The 20,678-nt window shown below is 36.1% G+C and overlaps 1 protein-coding gene across 5 annotated transcripts in view; it reads left to right on the forward strand.

Annotated features, from left to right (window-relative positions):
• The window catches only part of CCDC178 (coiled-coil domain containing 178), a 604,881-nt gene that overhangs the window by 359,451 nt on the left and 224,752 nt on the right, over positions 1-20,678 (forward strand). For 3 of the 5 annotated variants that reach the window (XM_051851309.2, XM_070050338.1, XM_070050339.1), the window contains exon 20: positions 8,557-8,706. In XM_051851309.2, the coding sequence (XP_051707269.2) occupies positions 8,557-8,706 (150 nt within the window). Of the gene's footprint in view, positions 1-8,194; positions 8,317-8,556; positions 8,707-20,678 lie in introns of those variants that run through there. The other 2 variants (XR_011379371.1, XR_011379370.1) reach the window with 2 other exon arrangements.

Raw genomic sequence — 20,678 nt, forward strand, 5'->3', positions numbered from 1 at the left:
GTCCTAAAGGGCCAAAGAAAACATTTCTCTTGACTCCCTAACTCCCAGATTTCTTCACATACTTATTGGCCCATGTGGTAGAAGAGCATTGATCCCTGACAAATAGAATGACTCTTCTAGGATGCAGATCACTGATTATTTCTTCTATGAAGCCTTTTCTGATCCTGCTTCCACATCTGGTAGAATCAATTCCACTGTACCTCGAATAGACTTGCTTTCACTTCTGCTTCCTCCCATTGTAATCCTTGGTAAACAGAAACTACATCTTACCCTTCTTTTCATCCCCTGGGCTAGCCCAAGAGCTGGATCCAGAGAATAAGCCTACTTTGGGTTTGCTAAGCAAATGATTGAATAAACAAATCAACCGATGAATGAAAAGCTAGATGTGAGGATGCTCTAGAGTAAAATTGATCAATAAATACCCGCAATACAAGTTTTGTTTTCTGGTGGTTCTGGCAGGAAATCAATTCTTTCCAACCATGAGACTAAAGTGAGGGTGGCGTAGTCTGCAATGAGCATAGCCATGGCAGCAACAGCCAGCAGAACTCCCATGAAATGCAAGGAAGCAAAGAGCTGTCTGCAATAAACGTTGAATAACCAAGAAGCAGAAGATGACAGATCATCAGATCAGCTGAGATAGCAGCAGATAATTATATCAGTACGGGAGAGTTAGGATTAGAAAGGGGTCAGAAGATGACAACTGTCTTAGAATACATAATTGGAAGAAGCCCCTAGCCCTTATGCCTGGTGAACTGAACCTAACTGCCAGTATTAGGAGTAATTGAGAGTCCAGATGAATGACTCATTACTATAAATTTAATCATAGACTCCATGATGATTATAAACAACAAGAGATTTGTGGCAAATTATGTACATTTTCTGTACATACATGTACAGCACATATATTTTAATCATAATTTCCTCTCTAGAATATTTGGAACAAAGTTTTTTTTTTCTATAATCTCATTTGCCACTAGTCCATATTAGATTTTGAAAAAAAATTCTAATGGATTTGGGTGCTTTCCAGGGTAAGAGTCTTTGGTTGGCACTCCACAAGTCTCAATGGATAGCATTACTCTTCACATCCAACCACAGTCCAGAATTGTGCAGGCCTCAGCTCAGAAGAGCCATGAGCTGGGGCTTACCAGGGATTACATCCCGATTTTATGGAATATGGATTCATGTAGATTAAAAAATACAGTAGACTGATTATATATAACCAGCATGTCCATATTGACTTACAATGAAGAGTATTGTCCAAGGGGACCAACTTCTGGTTTCCTCTAGCAGCCCATTTGTCTACACCAACAAGGTTTGAGTTAGCCAATTTATAAGACACTTGCTTGGTGGAAGTGGTCTCAGAACAAGGTAATTCAGTTATTTTACTTGATTGTTGAGTGTTACTAGGTTTTGTGAAGATAATATCACAAAGTGTTTAAGAAGAAAGTATACTGGATTGGTAAAATATGGTGGGATCTGTAACCTGTCTGGATGCAAAGCCCATCTCCTTCACTTAACATTTGTTGAACCTTGGACATTAGACATGGTGTGTCAGTTGCTATGATAAGATGAATATGACACCCCAAACTGCACTATGTAAAATAACTATGATTGCTATCATTCTATGTGTCAGAAACTTGGGCAGGACACATCAGGTGTAGGTTGTCTCTGTTTCACATGATCCAGACCAGCTGGATGATGTGAAGACTAAGGTCTAGATTCACCTTCAAATGACTCAGTCACTCACCATGCTGTTAGCTGAGACCTGAGCCAGGGATTTTTAAAATAAACTTTTTATCACAGAGTAGTTTCAACTTTTGCAAAACAAAAAATGAGATATAGTACAAAGAGTCCCCAAATACTCCAAGCCCAGCTTCCTCCATTATTAACATCTTATATTAGTATATTTGTCACAAAAAAAAAAACTACATCCAGCCTCTCCTATTATTAACATCTCATATTAGTTTAATGTATTTGCTGGAGATCTCAAAATGGCTTCTCCACATGTCTTGGGAACCCTACAACATGAAAGCTTATTTCAAAGGTGAGTTTCCCCCGAAAAAGTGCCAGACAGAAGCTATGTGACTTTTACAGACTATTCTGTGAAGCCACAGCATCATTCCCACCATACTTGATTAGCCAGGGAAGTCACAAGTCATCCTACCATCAAAGGAAGGAGAAATAGACTCCGCGTTCCAAAATGAAGAGGCAAACCATGTGGGACTGAAACTACTGCTGTGGCTATTTTTGGAAGATATGGTTCAACTCACCTGATTTCTTTTTGCCTTGTCTTCCTTATCTGTAAAATAAAGATAATAATATAACATCTCAGACAATTATCCACAAGGAAAAATTCAGTAAACGTTAGTTATAGAAAGGAGTCTCTAGTGTTGGTTGCTACTCTTATTATGAATCTTTCTGTTTTCTTCTTAATGGAGCTAGTATAACACAATGTAAATAATACTGGGGTGAGTGCAGAATGGTTTCTAGAACTTGGGGAGTTAATGTACTGGGCCAAAAGCAATGCTTCCTTTTGGTGGGCATGTTTCCTTTGGTATGCACCGGTCTTGTTTGTGCCCTTAGATTATTTTTGCTTCCACCACTTATCAACCTCTTTGGGAGTACCATATTCTTTTCTTCTTTCTTTGTGGCTATGTCAATATATTACATCCTGTTACAATAAAGACTGTCCTAGGTTGTATTCTTTTTCATTAAGGTAACTAACCCTTATTGTTTTCTATTATGTATGAAATCTATAAACTAATGTTCACCATTATTTCCAAATTCTTAGTAATGGATTGAAAAGTTAGATGTAAATAGCTGACAGAAGCCTTGTATTTTGTTCAAAAAGAACTGATCTCTTCTTTAAATTCCCTATTCATCACTTACCCACTGGGAAGTGTAAAGAAGGGAACAGAAAGAAAAACGAATAGAAAATGGAGAGAAAGTCCAGGATAAAATCCATGGTTTTAAATAAGAAGGATCAAAAAAAATGGAGAGTTTCTATATGGATATATTAGGATCTTGATCTGCCTTTATTTTTCAGCACTTTTGTTGATAGAGGAAGGGAGGATTTTGTTTGCTTTTTAAGCAATGGTTCCTCAACACTTTTTGGTCACAGCCTAATGAGGCAACCCCGAAAAAAAACTGTGTGCAATTTCAAGGGCTTTGCATAACTTTTGAAAGTCAATGATATACGTCAGATCAAGAACTATTGCTAAGCCTGGATTATGTGGTGCATCCTTAGATTAATTTAAAGTGCAAAAACATGCTGTATGAATTTCTTTTATATATTCCAGGTTTTACTATCAGATAGTCTAGGATCAAATAGTATAAACATATACTATTATCATTATAATAGGCAATTATATCATCCATAGGTTATTTCCTTAAAAGGTCAAATAAAATGTGTGATTCTAACATGCAAAATGATTATTTCTAAAGTGGTATCATGTGCATTCTTTCATTTACTCATCTATTTACTGAAAATCTGTACACATATTTATGCAAACCTTACTCTGTGAACATGTCTTGGAGTTGAGCAAAGTAATGGTCTCAGCCTTCCTTAAATTTTTGTTCAGGTCTTTATTAATATAATCTTTATTTCCTAATAAATTTTGAGAAAAGAAGATGTAATATCCCCTAAGCATCAAAGTTTAACAAATAATTTGAGATGCTAGTGCATAAGCCATCATCAAGCTAAATATTTCCTCTAATGAATTCTAGGTAATATTGAAAATATAAACATTCACCATGTCTCTTCTCCTGATCAAGCTATCTCCCCAATGTGTTGTTACCTCAAAATTTTAGTAATCATAGGAATTGAATAAATAGTAAATCTAGCTTTGAAAAAATGCTACTATATAGATCTTTTGGGTAAATTTAATAAACATGAAAAACAAAAGGTGCAAAAGATTCAGAATTCTTATTCTACTTACACATTTGTATGATTTTTAATAAAAATCTTTGCCACAAGACTGAGGACTCCTTGAGGCTTTCCATTATATCTTAGGATCTGACATTATTTATTAAATAAAAATATTTGAATGAATAAATGGGGTGAATACAATTATTTTATTCTACAAGGGATTCCAGCAACATTTCTCATTAACACTTTTAAAGCTAAAAATATACTTCTCAAGTTCACATTTAGTTAAGATCTTAACTAGAAAGATCCTATTGATAAGATGGAGCTGTATTTGAATTTATTTTTTTAAGAAAAGATTTATACATGTATTCAAAAGTCAGAGTTAAAGAGAGAGGGAAACACACACACACAGAGATTTCTTTCTTCATTGGTTCAACCCCCAAATGGTCTGAATGGCCAGACCAAAGCCAAGATCTTCCACCAGGTCTCCCACGTGGATGCAGCAGCCCAAGCACTTGAACCATCCTCTCCTGCTTTTCCAGCTCACCAGGCTACAATGCCATGCCCCTGAATTTGAATTTAAAAGCCTTTAAAAATCATCTTACTTTTCCTGTTAGTTCGTTCTTCCCTGTTTTCACCTTTTTGGTGTATCCCTGACTTTCTTCCTTCTGTCTATATTAAATTTCTTATACTGTTATCCTTTTATGAACTCTTTAACTTCCACGAGTGGTAGCATTATTTTTCCCATGCATGTTCACCGATAGTGATCATTGCCCTCAATTTCATTTGCAGGTTACAAAACTATGAGCAAAATTTAAATGAGTCTGAATTGTGCCATGGAATCCCAGTTATATATAAAAAGCATTTTTAGTGTTAGAATACTATTTAAATTAAAAAAAACATAAACTTTATTGTACATCTGAAAGTCTTTGACTTTCAGGAATAGATAGGGAATTTGTAAATCCTTCTATATATTAATATCTAGGAAATGTAAAATATTATGACTGACGTAACCATGTTTAGAAGATTCATTGGCATAACTATACTATTCTATTTCTTATTATCTGCTCTGATGTAGCATATAAAGTGATAATTATAGGTATCTACAAATTCTAAATGTATGTATTTGGAAAAAAACCTAGATACTACAGAGTGAGCGAAGCATAAGTTACCAAATATTTTCCCAATTAAGTTCCATTAAATCAATTTAATGCAATCTCCACAATTCTTGCAATGCTCCTCTCAAGTGTTTATAGTAACCATCTGGGATTTGGAAGAAAAGTATTAGAGCTCTAGGATACCTTAGATTCAGTTGTGCTTATGTTTTATCAAACAGAAAACTTAAAATGATCTGAACTCCAACAGGGTCATAGTCGGCGAACTCAAAAGGCTTCCATAGCCTTGGCAACTCATGACTAGAGCCTAGGGAGATTACTGACGCCATAAACAAGAGTGTCAAATTGTTAAGTCAACAACAGGAGTCACTGTGTACTTACTTCTCATGTGGGATCTGTCCTTAACGTGTTGTCCAATGTGAAGTAATGGTATAACTAGTACTGAAATAGTATTTTACACTTTGTGTTTCTGTGTGGGTACAAACTGATGAAATCTTTACTTACTATATACTAAATCAATCTTCTGTATATAAAGATAACTGAAAATGAATCTTGATGTGAATGGAATGGGAGAGGGAGCGGGAGATGGGAGGGGTGCGAGTGGGAGGGAAATTATGGGGGGGGAGCCATTGTAATCCATAAACTGTACTTTGGAAATTTATATTTACTAAATAAAAATAAAAAAGATTCAACCATTCAAAAAAAAAATGATCTGAACTCCTGCCCCTAGGAGAACACTTATCAGTGTTCCAGGTCAACCACTTGAGGACTGGATTTTAATATTAGTGTTAAGATATCAAAAAACAGGGGCCAGCATTGTGATTTAACAGGTAAAGCCAACCTACATGGGCACCAAATTTGAGACCCAGCTGCTTCACTTCGAATCCACTCCCTGCTAACATGCCTGGGAAAGCAGTGGAGGATGACCCAAGTACTTGGCCCCTGATTCACATAGGAGACCCAGAAGAAGCTCCTAGCTCTTTACTTCAAATTGGCCCAGCTTCAGTTGTTACAGCCATTGGGGACTTAACTAGTGGTTGGAAGGTCTCTCTCTGTCTCTCTATGTCTCTATGTCTCTGCCTGTCTCTCTGTAACTCTGCCTTTCAAATAAATAAGTAAATCTTAAGAAAAAATATCAAAGATATGGTAGCCATAATAAAAGTGTTTCCACCAAAGGAAAATGTGTATGGAATTTTTTCTACCTGATAAATATAATTCTGTGGTTTTAGGCAAGTTTATTAGACAGAAGTTTCTAAAGTTTTAAATTATTGTGTCAGAATTATGACAAGGACATTTAAAATGGTTCTCAGTTCATCATTTCAGCTTTATGAAGAACAGCTATGACATATTATTAATCACTAGGGATCAATATGGATACCAGACTTTCATGAGAAATATGTTTGTTGACCTTAATAAATCTTCAAGTGTGCAAATACAGAAATATTTGTATGGGCAATTTTCTGCTGAATTACATTTCCTCTGTGCACATCCCAATATCAGAATATATTTTTAACAACTTAAAGATTTGTAGGGATGCCTGTTTTCACAGGAAGACGTTAATTTCTTCTCAATAGCTTTTTATATCATTATATAATCATTATCTTCATCATAATTGACCTGAATTAATGTGTTTTAAAAACTTTTATCATTGTATATAATGCATAATGATTAAAGTTTTTGTTTAGACTAGATTTTCACAAGAGGAATTTCTAGACTAATGTGTTAGAAAATATTTAAAGCTATTGATAAATTCCATATTTTTGAAGCAGCCAGACATTGTCTTGTGTAAGAAAAATAAAAGGAACCAGCAACAAAACTGAAGGCATGCATGCAAATTAAAATTGTAGGAAGGCGTTGGTGTTTTGCACAGCAGTTAAGACACCAGGTAGGATAGCTGCATCTCATATTGGGATATCTGGGTTTGAGTTCCAGCTCTACTCTGAACTCTAGTTCCTTGCTAACGTGCACCCTGAGAGGCAGCAAGTTCAACTACTTGGGTCCATAATACTCACATGGGAGACTCAGATTGAATTCAGCCTGGCCCAGCCATGGTCATTGCAGGCATTTGCAAGTAAACCAGCAGATAAGAATGATGCCTTTCAAGGCCAGCACCGTGGCTCACTCAGTTAATCCTCTGCCAGCAGTGCTGGCATCCCATATGTGCGCTGGGTTCTGGTCCCGGTTGCTCTTCTTCTAGTCCAGGTCTCTGCTGTGGCCCAGGAAGGCAGTGGAGGATAGCCCAAGTGTTTGGCCCCTGCACCTGCGTGGGAGACCAGGAAGAAGCACCTGGCTCCTGGCTTCGGATCAGCGTAGCTCCGGCCGTACTGGCCATTTGAGGGGTGAACCAGTGGAGGGAGGACCTTTCTCTCTGTCTTTCTCTGTCGAATAAAAAAAAAATTATAAAAATAGAATGATGTCTTTCATTTGCTGGCTCTTTCTTTCACTCTCCCTGCCTCCCTCCCTCCTTTCTTCCTTCTCTCCTCAAATAATTGAATAAATAAATACAATTAGAAATAACTACATTTAGAAAAATAAATAAAATTATTGATTTGCTGATGAGAAATGATGAGATTTATTTTCCAAGAGGTTTGCATTGGAATTGACATATTTATTTTATATTTTAATCATGGAAGAAGATATTAACAACACTCTCAAGTGTTCATAGAAGCAAAATGAATCTTTACTATAGCTAAAATATATCAATATCAAATAATATCTCGAGCCGGCGCCGTGGCTCAATAGGCTAATCCTCCACCTTGCGGCGCCGGCACACCGGGTTCTAGTCCCGGTTGGGGCGCCGGATTCTGTCCCGGTTGCCCCTCTTCCAGGCCAGCTCTCTGCTATGGCCAGGGAGTGCAGTGGAGGATGGCCCAGGTGCTTGGGCCCTGCACCCCATGGGAGACCAGGAAAAGCACCTGGCTCCTGGCTCCTGCCAGGATCAGCGCGGTGCGCCGGCTGCAGCGGCGGCCATTGGAGGGTGAACCAGCGGCAAAGGAAGACCTTTCTCTCTCTGTCTCTCTCTCTCACTGTCCACTCTGCCTGTCAAAAAAAAAAAAAAAAAAAAAAATAATATCTCTGGGTGGTTCTAAATGTTGAATTCCCTATGCTTTGTCTTTCCTCCTCTCTATTTTGAATGTTTCTGTGAGTGCCAACACTCTGATCTTCTTGGAGATCAAATTCTAAGCTCCATTGTGTCTTCTACTTGTTTGAGCACCAGGCAAGAGGAAAGAGAAAGGGGCAGGATGCTGGAAGATGACCTCTTGGCTGCTGGGTAGCAGTTCCCAGGACTGGGAACTTCCCATGGCATGATGGAGGGAAGTCCAGGAATAAAAGGTACGAGATGTCAGACAAGCTCTGGTGAATCACATACCAGGTTCAAAAGACAAATGAAGAAGTCTTCCTCAAGAAAGAACATTCTTAAATCCAATGAGGATCAGGCTGTCACTGTAAACATTTTTTTTCTTGCTTTTTGTGTTATTTTTGTACAATATAAAATAGAATGCTTGAAGATAATGCAAATGATATAAAACTTTAAACAAATTAATAATAATTAAATATATGTTTATCTTTCAGGAAATGCAAGAAAAACTACTGGAAGAAAATTTACGCTTAGCTCGAGAGTATCAGCATATACAGACTGTTTTCTTAACAGAAAAGGAAAATTATTTCACTGGATATGATAAACAGCTTTCACTTGATGCTTCAATTCGAGATAAGAAACAGGTATTTATTTTTCTAATATTTTTAGAATAATTTAATTTACATGTTATAAAACATAAAATTGAGGGTTACCAATCTGACGGTGATCCTTTTGGAAAATATGGTATGTTTTCTTTTGTTTAAAATATGTTGTACATTGATATCACTGCTTTTGAAATCGAATCTGAAAGAACATCTGAGAAAAGAAAGCCTTAGTTTCTAACCCACCATTTCATATGAATTTGCTTTTAATCAATGAATACCATTTATTGTTATTATTTTTAGTTTCTAGATTTAAATACATTGTTACAGACTTCAAATTTCAATTCTAAATGTAGGTGATTTCCCATGGAAAGACCTCTTTGTCTTTGGCCTCCAAAAATGTTTTGTTTTTGTTTTTCTAAATTAGGTATGGGAAGTCATTAGAAACTTGGAAAAATAGTTTGTTCTCTATTTCAGAAAATAGAGGCACGGTTATTTTTTAACAATTCGCCTTGCCCAGAGAAGCGGTTCCCAGCCAGTGGATCTATTCTCCTACTGGTGTTGCCCATATTGATGAATGATAAATTATAATTTAGAATTCCAGTAATTACTTACCCTCAGTATTGTGGAATTTGGGGAAGGCAGAAGGCCAGGATCCAAGTGCAGGCACTATCATCTCTAGCTTGGTGACTGATTATGACAAGTTATCTACTCTTTCCCATTTCAGTTTTCTCACACATAAAATAAGATTTACCTCACAGGGCAATTGATGAGGATCAAAATAGATACATCTGTAAATTAAGTTGCTTTAAAAATAAAGGAATGTTCTACAACCATTGGCAAAAATTATATTCATTGATCATGTGCTGCTTTCCCAATATTTCTAACTCATCTACTCTCATGAGAGTTGAAACTTTCACATATATTGGGGGGAAAAGAATGTCATCTTTTCTTAAAATAGTACTGAAATAGGATCAAGATGAAAGGACATTAATCAATGATTGTGTTTGGGGGAAGAATTGATAAATTAAGCAGTTGGCAAAATCTTTATGTCCTCAAACCCTTGTGCAAGATTCAAAGAATGGGCATCTTGTATCCAGAGAGCATTTGTCCAAATACTTCATAAATTTGACATTAATATTGATATTATACATGTTTTATTTGCTGGAAATAATTGAGTAGGAGAAAATAATCAATGGCTTTACGGTATTTTCCTCTTATAATCTGGAGAAAAACAAAAGTAAATTGTATATGCACTTGTTATAGTTTATACAGAATTCTTTAGTGGCAAATAAAACATAAATAGTGAAGAGCCTTTGAAGAGAGAATTCTAATATCAAATTTCATAGGAAGGACAAAATTGTCTAGATTTCACTTCTGGAATAAAATAAACCTTTGATGCAGGATGATAGGACTGAGATCCCGAATGAGCAAGGAGATAATGGAGAATGCTAGGAAATTAGGTTTCTGTTTGTGATTCCACAAACGAATCACCTTTAGCACACCTGTTTCAGGGAAACTTTCAGAGATTTATTTGTACTTCCACTCATTTTTCATTTCCATCCTTCAGCGATGGAGGTCATTAAGTGCAGGCTGCCCTTGTCAGTGTCATGTAGGATCAATTTGCTGCGATGGACAGAGAGGCCTTATTGATGCTGTTAAATCTGTCAGTGAGAAATCGTATGTCATTAGCGTCTAATGTACTGCTTACAGGATGGAATTTGGCCATCAAAAATGAGAACACCCTTTAATATTTTTGTCCATTTATTCAGTATTGCATCACTTACCATGTATGCAGTTCTTAATCCTTTGGCCAGTTTACTTTTGGGGATATAAATGCACCATTCAATTTTTGATTCCTTTGTTGAATTCCCGGTCTTATAAAACCAATCTCATTTTTAGGAATTTTTGTGTATTTTAGATGAATTCTATTGCCTCTGAATGGGAATTCCCTTTTGGCATGGTAAATAATATTTTAATAATTATGCTTCTTAGAGAATATTTCTGGCTATACAAATTATACATTTTTCATAGTTCTTTCTATTTTAGGCTAAAAGTAGTAAAGAAATGCTACTGGAAATATAAAACAAAATATTGTCCTCTTCCTTAACACAATTTTACATACAAATGAGTCGAGTTAAACTTTATAATATTAACCTCAGTGATAATATTATGTTTACTTTAATTGTATGTTTCCTGATACTTCTAAAATTCTCAGTGACAGATATTTTCCCCTTCAAAAAATAAGAATAAGGCAAAAGCAACTATACCAAATTTTTTATCTGTCCTGGTCCTGAGTAAAAACAAAATAAAAACCAATCTAAAACTTCTCAGATATCAAAATTTAAAATAACACTAAAAGTGAGTGAAGGGGACAAATCTAGAAAAAATACAGCTTATACTTCTTTGTGAGTATACACATTTTTTTATTTTCATAAGCTTTCCATTACATATGATATGTTTTCTCTCAAAAATATGCATATTTTGTTGCAATCACCATGTGTTTCATTGAGTGCAACTCCAAATTCAAAGAAAGGTAAGTTAAGCCAACATACAAATGTTCACATGCTTTGTTGATCGAAAATAAGATCTCTCCCAAAACTGATGTAAATATATTTTACAGTTCTTTCATAAATGATTTGTAAAGCTTAACTCTTACCTTCTGAAAATCCCAGTTCTTTCAAAGTGAGGAAATAGAAGATACCACAGAATTGATTGGTACTTGCAAGCATACTTATGGATCAAGTGTCTCTGTTACACAAGTTGCAAAGATTATTTTTAAAGCCCCTCAATAATCTTGGAGAATGTTTCATTATTATTATCATCATTCCTTAGATAATGTAAGAGCCTGAGACTCAGTGCCTCCCAAGGTCACTCAAATAGAGAGTGGCTCTGATGGGACTCAAACTTGAGTTTTTCTACATCACACACATTTCACAATCTTGACTAGAGCCTTCATTAAACAATCCTGAACATGTCTCATCAGGTCTCACAAAGCTTGCAAAAGCCACAGAAATTATATATGATATCTCTGGTGTCCAACTCAAATGGATTGTTTAATTCACTAATTGTTTTTATAATTTTATCTCCTTGGAGTCACTTTTTTCAATGATGATAAAGTTCTGGTGGGTGAAAAAAAAATTCTACCTATTTTATTAGAAGCTATCTAGTTTCCTTAAAAATTATAGGTTAGGGTACAAAACCCTATGTTGTAAAAGTTTGGACTAGAAATGTCTTTACCCCCTCTTTAAAAAATTGTCTTACGTATGTGGAAACTTGGGGAGGCTAAGTGTCTCAGTGAATTACCACATATATAGTTAAGTAAAAGATAAGTCAGCATAGGACACAGTTGTCTTAAATTAGGTACAAGTGTTCTCGCCAAAAGAAATTAGATGAGCAGATGCCATGATTTTTTTTAGAAGTTTGCGTAGACCAATAGTTGAGCTGCAACAATATTAATGGTTGTGGATATGCTCCGATGGGGACATCATCTTCATGTGACCTGAGTTTCTGCGGCAGTTCCATCAGGACATGAATCAGCTGACAACACTTCCAGCCCTCACAGAATTCAAACACTACTCATTCATCCATTCATACATTCAATTATTCAAAATGAATTGTGAATACCCCATTGTGCTGGCAAACATACAGTAGAGTATAGGAATAGAAAGAGCAAACATACAAGACCAGGTGCATTTTTTCTTTTATACTCTCTCATGGCTGTGATTCCCAAGTCCAGAGGGCTCTGTCTTGGAATGTAACATAGAATCTAGGCTCTTTCACACTCTCTCTTCATCCAAACAAGGGATGGACTGTGAACATTTGCTACTTAATCTGTATTGCCTGGGTCTTGTCAGGCAAAAATTTCCATCTTAAATTCTCAAAATATGTGTACCTGCTCTAAGTTTCACCAGGTTTTTCTTCAACTTTCATCAGTTTTCTAACATAGTTTCCTCTAATGCTCACTTGAGATTGATTGGGTGAGGAGTCAAAGCCAATTCTAGCAATAAACAAAATTGTTTTCCTAGAGAAATATGAAAACTGTTTTCATTCTCATTTTTATAAGTATTTTGTATTGCTTGTTATCTTGCACGTATTAAAATTGTGCTTTGGGTGGTGATTTCTGTGTGCTATTTTAGTAGAGACAGAAATTTATTTCTTTCATAGGAAAACTATAAACTCTTTCAATAGTTTCTGTAGTAGCAGTTATTTGAAGATCCCATAGGCATCTCTGCTTCTAATTGTTAGAAAGCACACACTCACACACACATGCACACATACACACACTTCATAACTTTTGTAGGAAATGAAATTAGAAAATTTGGTACAAAATACTTTAACTTCACACCATTTTTTTCATAGTATACATTTTTCTTGAACCTTTTGAAGACTATATTTGTGTGTGTGTGTTTGTGTGTATTTCTCAACTGAGGTCTCACTAGAGCCTCATCAAGTGCTATTTTGTCCCAAGTAGTACATATGGATATTTGGCAATATCTGAATATCCATTATTTTTTGGTTGCCAAGGATGGTGGAAAATATCCTGCAATGCACAGAACAGCAACCCCTTCCCTGGCAAACACACACCTGTCGCTCCCCCTCTTCGCGGAGGAACGACACAGGACCCTGCGCTGTTCTTTCGTCTGCTCGGCCCTCCCCGGGTTTGCTGCTGGTTCTTCCCGGGTTGGCTACTATCCCTTCCACCTCCGTGGAAGGGCAGTTCCCCCTGACCACTTTCCCCACTTCCGCAGGGGAGCGGCACACTGCCGGCCAGCTTTCTCGGGAGCTGCACGGGTTCCCTTAGATGTTCCCCATAGATGTTCCCGGTGCATGCCGTCTCTCTCCTCCTTTATAGTCCTCCTCCGCCAATCCCAACTCGGCTGCCCACACGCCGAGTACGCTGCTCTCCAATCAGGAGCAAGTCCTACAGTTAATTGGTTGAACTGGAGGCAGCTGTGCGGAAGCTGTTTACTTCTCTCCCAGCGCCATATTGTGGGAGAGCAGATGCATAGAATAAGTCTTAATTCCAGTAACTTAGTTTAGTCCGGTTGCTCCCCACACACACCCATTTGAGTGAGAAAGAGAATATGCAACTCATAAATATGTAGTGTAAATACAACATGGAACACTGTGTTTTATCCCCTTTCTAAAGATACAACCTATATGTACACTAAACCTTGTGAGAAACCTTATTTTAAGAAATCTCTTAACTCTGAATTTAATATTGTCCCTGGAACATCTTCTAAGGAAACCTACATCCTACTGATCAACTTAGTATTTAGTGGATTAAATGAAAAAAAGTTATTTCATAAAGGATAGGAAAAACTAAATGTTACACAAGGTACAAAAATCTGACATGTAAATAAGAAAGAAAAGGAAATAAAGTGTTTTTTTTTTAATTTGACAGGCAAAGTTAGATAGTGAGAGACAGAGAGAAAGGTCTTCATTCCATTGGCTCACGCCCTAAATGGCCACTACCACCAGTGTGCTGCACCCATCCAAAGCCAGGAGCCAGGTGCTTCCTCTTGGTCTCCCATGCGGGTACAGGGGCCCAAGCACCTGGGCCATCCTCCAGTGCCCTCCTGGGTCACAGCAGAGACCTGGACTAGAAGAGGAGCAACCAGGACTAGAGCCCGGTGCCCATAATGGGATGCCGGCACCACAGGTGGAGGATTAACCAAGTGAGCCATGGCGCCGGCCCAAAAATAAAGTGTTTTTATGTTACCTATAAATCCCTAGAAAAACTTGGAATATTTTCCAATAAATAGTTAATGTTCTTTGGAATCCATGTGTATTCAGAATGCTAACTTTTTAAACTTGTCATTTATAGTGCAGCTATGAAGTGAACACATATGCTGTTTATCACTCAAAAACAATTTTTAAAAATTACAATAGAACAAGTAAAATATTCATTGCATACTCCTCCCATGATAGTTATATTTTCTACTTATGCTTGTCTATTACATGACTTACAACGGCAGTTGATTTTCAATTCTGTGGGAGTATATGTTAATGATTTTTTTGTTTCAAACTCTGCATATGCATCACAATGACATAAACATTTGAAAAAATTGCTTTTGTAATCACCTTTCCCCAAATCTGCAGAGCTGTGTCTGATAAGCATTTATTAAAACAAGTATTAACATGGAAAATGCATATTCATATGCTAAATATTTCCTTTAGTCATCTGTTCTCTTAGAATTTAACTCTTATTGAAGGTGGAGTGGAGTAGTTATGGGCAGCTTATATAATATCCCAGAGCTGCTGAAAAGAATGAATATTAACGTCTCCCTAGCAGGATTGTCATAAAATATATGTGGAGTGATAATTATCATTTATGAAGTGCATACTATGTGCTAAGCATATTTTTAGATTTTATATATAATTTTATTTATTCTCCTTGACAACAACCCTTTGAAGCACAAATATATATTTCAAATATAAGGCACCTAGGATAGTTTTTCACAAAATGTACATTTTGCCTATAGAAGGCATGCTACCAATATGCTTTTTTCCTTCAAATAAATATGTTCCTCACTTCTTGTGTCAGAACTTCAGATGAAAATACAGTTATAACATCCTAGTTTATAGAAGGTGTTAAATAGTTGATGTAACTAGAGAATATGGGATGAATTATGGTAGATTGGACATTTGTATAGGGTAATAGTAGCATTATGACAATCACCTTGAAAAATATGTGTTATAAGGAAGAGAACTATGACAAACACCTGATAGCCAGGTAAAGTTGCTACGGGGTATAGAATATATTTATGAGGCATACAGGTTGCAATGATACATAGGTTATGGAGAGTTAATACAGATATTATACTACTAAACAGCTATTTGAACATAACATATTCATGATAAGATCCTACTCACAGTAGGATCCTTAGAGATACCCTGACATGGAATATTAAATTTGAACCTTTAGTAAGACATCTGCAAAATTTTACAGATGGAAAAGATAATTAAACAATACATGCTATGACAACACCCAATATTTTAATTTGGTGAGATCTGGCATCTTCATTTTACTATTTTAGCACAATTTTGTACAAATTACAAGATTATTTTTTGGAGCCCTCTAAAGTAATTCTGTGCTGAAACATGAACACAAACAAGAAATTTATGGAGAAAATAATGAGAGAACATTTGTTCTAACTTGTTCTAAAACAATTAATAAAGCTACAATAAGCTATAACATATAAAAAAATGACAGAAAGTTCAATACCACATGAAATGCCTAGAAACAAGTCCCAAAGTGCAAAACAGTGTATTACATAAATATGTGGAAATTTAAATAGATAAGGACAAAGGATTTATTTATTTATTATTTATATAAAGAGAATAAATTTCATGTATTTTATAGATACAATTCTAAGATAACCATACTTTCCTCATACCCTCCCTTAATCCCATTTGCTTCCTTCCTTTCTTTTTTGATTCCTTTAACTTTTGCAATAAAATACTTTCAGTTTACTTTATAATCATAGGCTTACTGCATGACTAACCATAATGTTCAACAGGTAGAAAGTAGAAAGATCACGGTTCCACAGAAACATAGACAAGGGCCATAAACATTAATCAGATCATTAAGTATCAATTTTCATTCTTAAGTATTTTTATATTATATATTAACTACCTCATATCAGAGGAAGCATATGATATTTGTCTTTTATGTACTGGCTTATCTCATTAAGCATAATGATCTACAGTTGCATCCATTTTGTTGCAAAAGAAAGGATTTCATTCTTTTTATGCCTTAGAAGTATTTCATTGTGTACATATTCACCTTTGTGTGCTATGCCAAAAAATACAAATGTGTTAAAAAGTTAAATATAAACATTAAATAAAGTTGAATATTTATTTGAATTTGGTAGGAGGAAAGTTTTTATCAATGTAATGAAAAGGAAGAAACCTTACAAAAATAACTAATGGATTTGCTAGCAGGAAATTAAAATGTAATTTTAAATATAGGGGAAATATTTTGAACATCTGAGACAAATGTGGGTTTAATATTTGTAACACAAGGAGTGTTCTTCAGATCACTAAAAAATCTGTTCTTCTTCAACAAGAAAAAATTGAAAAGTATTCCAACAGGAATGGCATTGATATGTCTTGTCTTCATGAAATATTTAAAGAAAAACAGTTAGAGATGGAGCTTAGTCTCTTGGCAGTCACTGTTGGTGCTCCAAACACTTGTGGCTCACTGATACCCTAGGAATGATCTGTGCTCACGCTGAGCACTGCATAGATCTTTTGTGTGATTCTGATTGAATATTGCACCCACTGGGGCTGGCACTCAAGCACTGGTTGCCTTGGAGGAAAGGGGGTAAGCATGAGAATAAGACAACAGAGCTGATCAAACCCTCTCCTCTGATTAAAAAATAAAAGAGAGAGAGAGAAATTTACCATGCTGTCAACTCAGAATACTGTACCCACAAAGCTTTCATTTATGAATGAAGGAGAAATAAAGGCCTTCCATAATAAACAGAAATTAAAACAGTTTGTAACCACTCATCAAGCCTTACAAAAGATGCTTAAGGATGTGCTACACACAGAAACAAGGAAACATGGTCATCACTATGAAATAATGTGAAGGCAGAAAATCTCCCAGGAAAAGTACAAAAAAAATCCAAAGTAAGCAATAGGGATATTTATGGGAAAATGGCAGGGCCAAGTTTTTACTTACCAGTAGTCACCTTGAATGTGAATGGCCTCATGCAGTTAAAAGATACAGACTGGCTGAATGGATTAAAAAAATAAAAGCCATCTGTTTGCTGCCTACAAGAAATACACCTCACCAACAATGGTACACTCAGATGAAAGTGAAATGATGGAAAAAGACATTCCATGCTAATGGAAAGGAAAAAAAGCAGGTTATAGCCATCCTAATATCAGACAAAATAGACTTTACCACAAAAACTGTTGAAATAGACAGCAAAGGAAACTGTGTAATGATTAAGAGGTCAATTCAACAGGAAGCTGTGACTAATTTAAATATGCACCTTATTACATGTCACGAGGCTACTTAAAACAAATCTTAATGGTTCTAAAGAGAGACATAGACTACAATACAGTAATAATGGAGGACTTCAATACCCCACTTTCTGCAATGGGCAGATCAGACAGAAAATTAGCAAGCAAACACAGAACTAACTGCCACTATAGACCAAAAGGACCTAATAGATCTACAAAACTTTTCTCCTCCAGTTGCAAAATACAGATTCTTCTCACCAGTGCATAGAACTTTCTTTAGGATAGACCACATGCAAGGCCATAAACTAAGCCTCAGCAAATTAAAAAAAAAATCAAAATCCTACCATACATCTTCTCTGAGCACAATGGAATGAAACTGGAAATTAACTCAAGAATTTCTAGAATATATGCAAACACATGGAGACTGAACAACATGCTACTGATTGAAAAGTAGGTCATAGAAGAAATCAAAAGAGAAAGTTTTCTAGAAATAAGTGAAGATGACAATACAGAAAATCAAAACTTATGAGATATAGCAAAAGTGTTATTAAGAGGAAAGTTTATAGCAATTGGTTCTTACATCAAGAAATTTGGAAAGGTATCAAATAAGTGAGCTATCAATGCATCTCAAGGACCTAGAAAAACAACAGAAAACCAAACCCCAACTTAGTAGGAGAAAATAAATAATTAAAATTAGAGATAATTAAATTAATTAAATTTTAAAATAATTAAAATTTGACAATATCTAACAAGAGCCTTAATATTTATGTGCACTGTGGCACAGCAGGTTAACACCCTGGCCTGAAACACCGGCATCCCATATGGGCACCGGTTCTAGTCCTGGCTGCTCCACTTCCAATCCAGCTCTCTGCTATGGCCTGGGATAGCAGTAGAAGATGGCCCAGGTCCTTGGGCCCCTGCACCCACATGAAGAAGTTCCTGGCTCCTGGCTTCAGGTTGGCGCAGCTCCGGCTGTTGCGATCAATTGGGGAGTGAACCAACGAATGGAAGACCTCTCTCTCTCTCTCTGCCTCTCCTTCTCTCTCTGTAACACTGACTTTCAAATAAATAAATCTTTAAAAATATATTTCTGTAGCTTTTTCCTCTAGGGTATAATTACCAAAATGTATACAAATTTTCTTTCAAGAAAGATCTAATAATGAATTTGCAGTATGATATAGCATTGAGCCAATATGCCTGGGTTTGATTCTGTTCTGTTGCTTACTAGCTTGGATTCTGAGCATTCATTTACCTCTCCAAGTTTGGTTCCCCATCTGTAAAACGAGAATAATGGCAGAGCCCACTGCACACACTTTTCCTGACAACTAATTTCATAGGAGTAAAGCTATCAGAATAGTACTTACAACATAGTAAGTGCTACATATATTTTAGTGATATTTATTGTTGTTAAATTAGCATACTTCACAGATTGTTTCATATATAAAAACAGAGAATGAGACTCAAAGCTGGTATTATCATTATTTGCATATTATTGTCAAGTAGTCTGAATGGAGCCAATGGAATCTTTATAGAAATTAACTTGGTTAGCTTGTATTAAGAAACATTTTATGGAACAAAACGCACTGTAAAATTGTTATTTTCTTTTAACAATGACCTGAAGATTATAGATTAGCTCAAATGAAGTAAATAATTATTATAATAGTAAACCTATGAATAATACCATGACTAAGATATTTTATCACTGCTTTTCTCTGCTACATCTATGTGGACAGATTAATTTTTAGTTAGGTTAGTATGTATTGTATGGGTTCAAATTTAATATTCAAACATAGTATATCAAACAACCCAGGGATGATTGTATTTATTTTCAAAGGATTCTTATCTTGTGAGTGAAACCCCCAATCACTTCAATCACACTAACTAGAATTGTTTAAATTCAAATATCCACAGAACATATTTTGAATAAAGTAAAATATTCTCTAATTAACCATATTCTATGTACACAGTATACAGCTAATTCTCCCACTAAGGAAAATGTTACTTGATTTTTGAGCTTCCTTAACTTATTCATAAAGCACTAGTTCATGAGTCTTTTTTTTCTGTTTGTTTTTTTTTTTTTTTAATGGAGCTTAAGTATACTACCATTACCTCAGAACAATAAAAGCTATTTACCTACATAGTCTGACCCTTTAAGAATTTGTTAAGAAATGACTATGGAAAATGTTTTGAATATATAGGCATTAAAAATGTTTTCCCAGGAGAAGGATGTCTGGCACAATGGCGTAGATGCCACTTGGGATATACACATCCCATTTCAGAGTGCCGGGTTCATGTCTTGGCTCCACCTGCAATTCCAGCTTCCTGCTAATGCATCCAGGAAGGCAGCAGATGATGGCTCTCACACCTGGGCCCACGCCACCCTTATGGGCGGGAACCTGCATTGAGTTCCAGGTTTCTAGATTTGGACTGGCTCAACTCTGGCCGTTGTGGGCATTTAGGAAGCAAACCATCAAATGAGAGTTCTCTCTTGTGCATGCTCTTGCTCTTTCTAGCTTTTCAAGTAAAGGGAAATTTAACAATTTAGAAATGCATATTTTCTGTATTTTTTTGTGAGTGGGTGTTTAGTATGGTTAAGCCACCTAGACCCCACAGTAGAGTACCTGGGCTTGATGCTCACCTCCAGCTTCTGACTTTATCTATCTGATAAAGCAAACCTTGGGAGGTGAGACAGTGGTGATGGCTCAAGCATTTGGATTCCTGCCACCCATGTGGGTGACCTTGGTTGAATTCTGGGCTCCTGTTTTTGGACCCACCCTGACCCCATCCATTGAGGGCAATTAGGGAGTAAATAGCTAGTTGGGAGCGTTCTCTTTCTTCTGTCTCTGTCTTTCTAAATACCTCTCTGCCTCAGAAGGAGGGAAGAAGGGAGGAAAGGCTGAAAAAGATAGAAGGAAATGAAAAGGATGGACATTTGCCATAGAGAGTACAGTGTTTGTAATTTTATGGCATTTTGTCAGATATAAAATCATTTTCAAGTTGTTTCCTTTGGTGCTGGGTGTCAGAATTGTGTGGTG

Source organism: Oryctolagus cuniculus, chromosome 10 (genome assembly GCF_964237555.1).
Source record: "Oryctolagus cuniculus chromosome 10, mOryCun1.1, whole genome shotgun sequence".
Lineage (NCBI taxonomy): Eukaryota > Metazoa > Chordata > Mammalia > Lagomorpha > Leporidae > Oryctolagus > Oryctolagus cuniculus.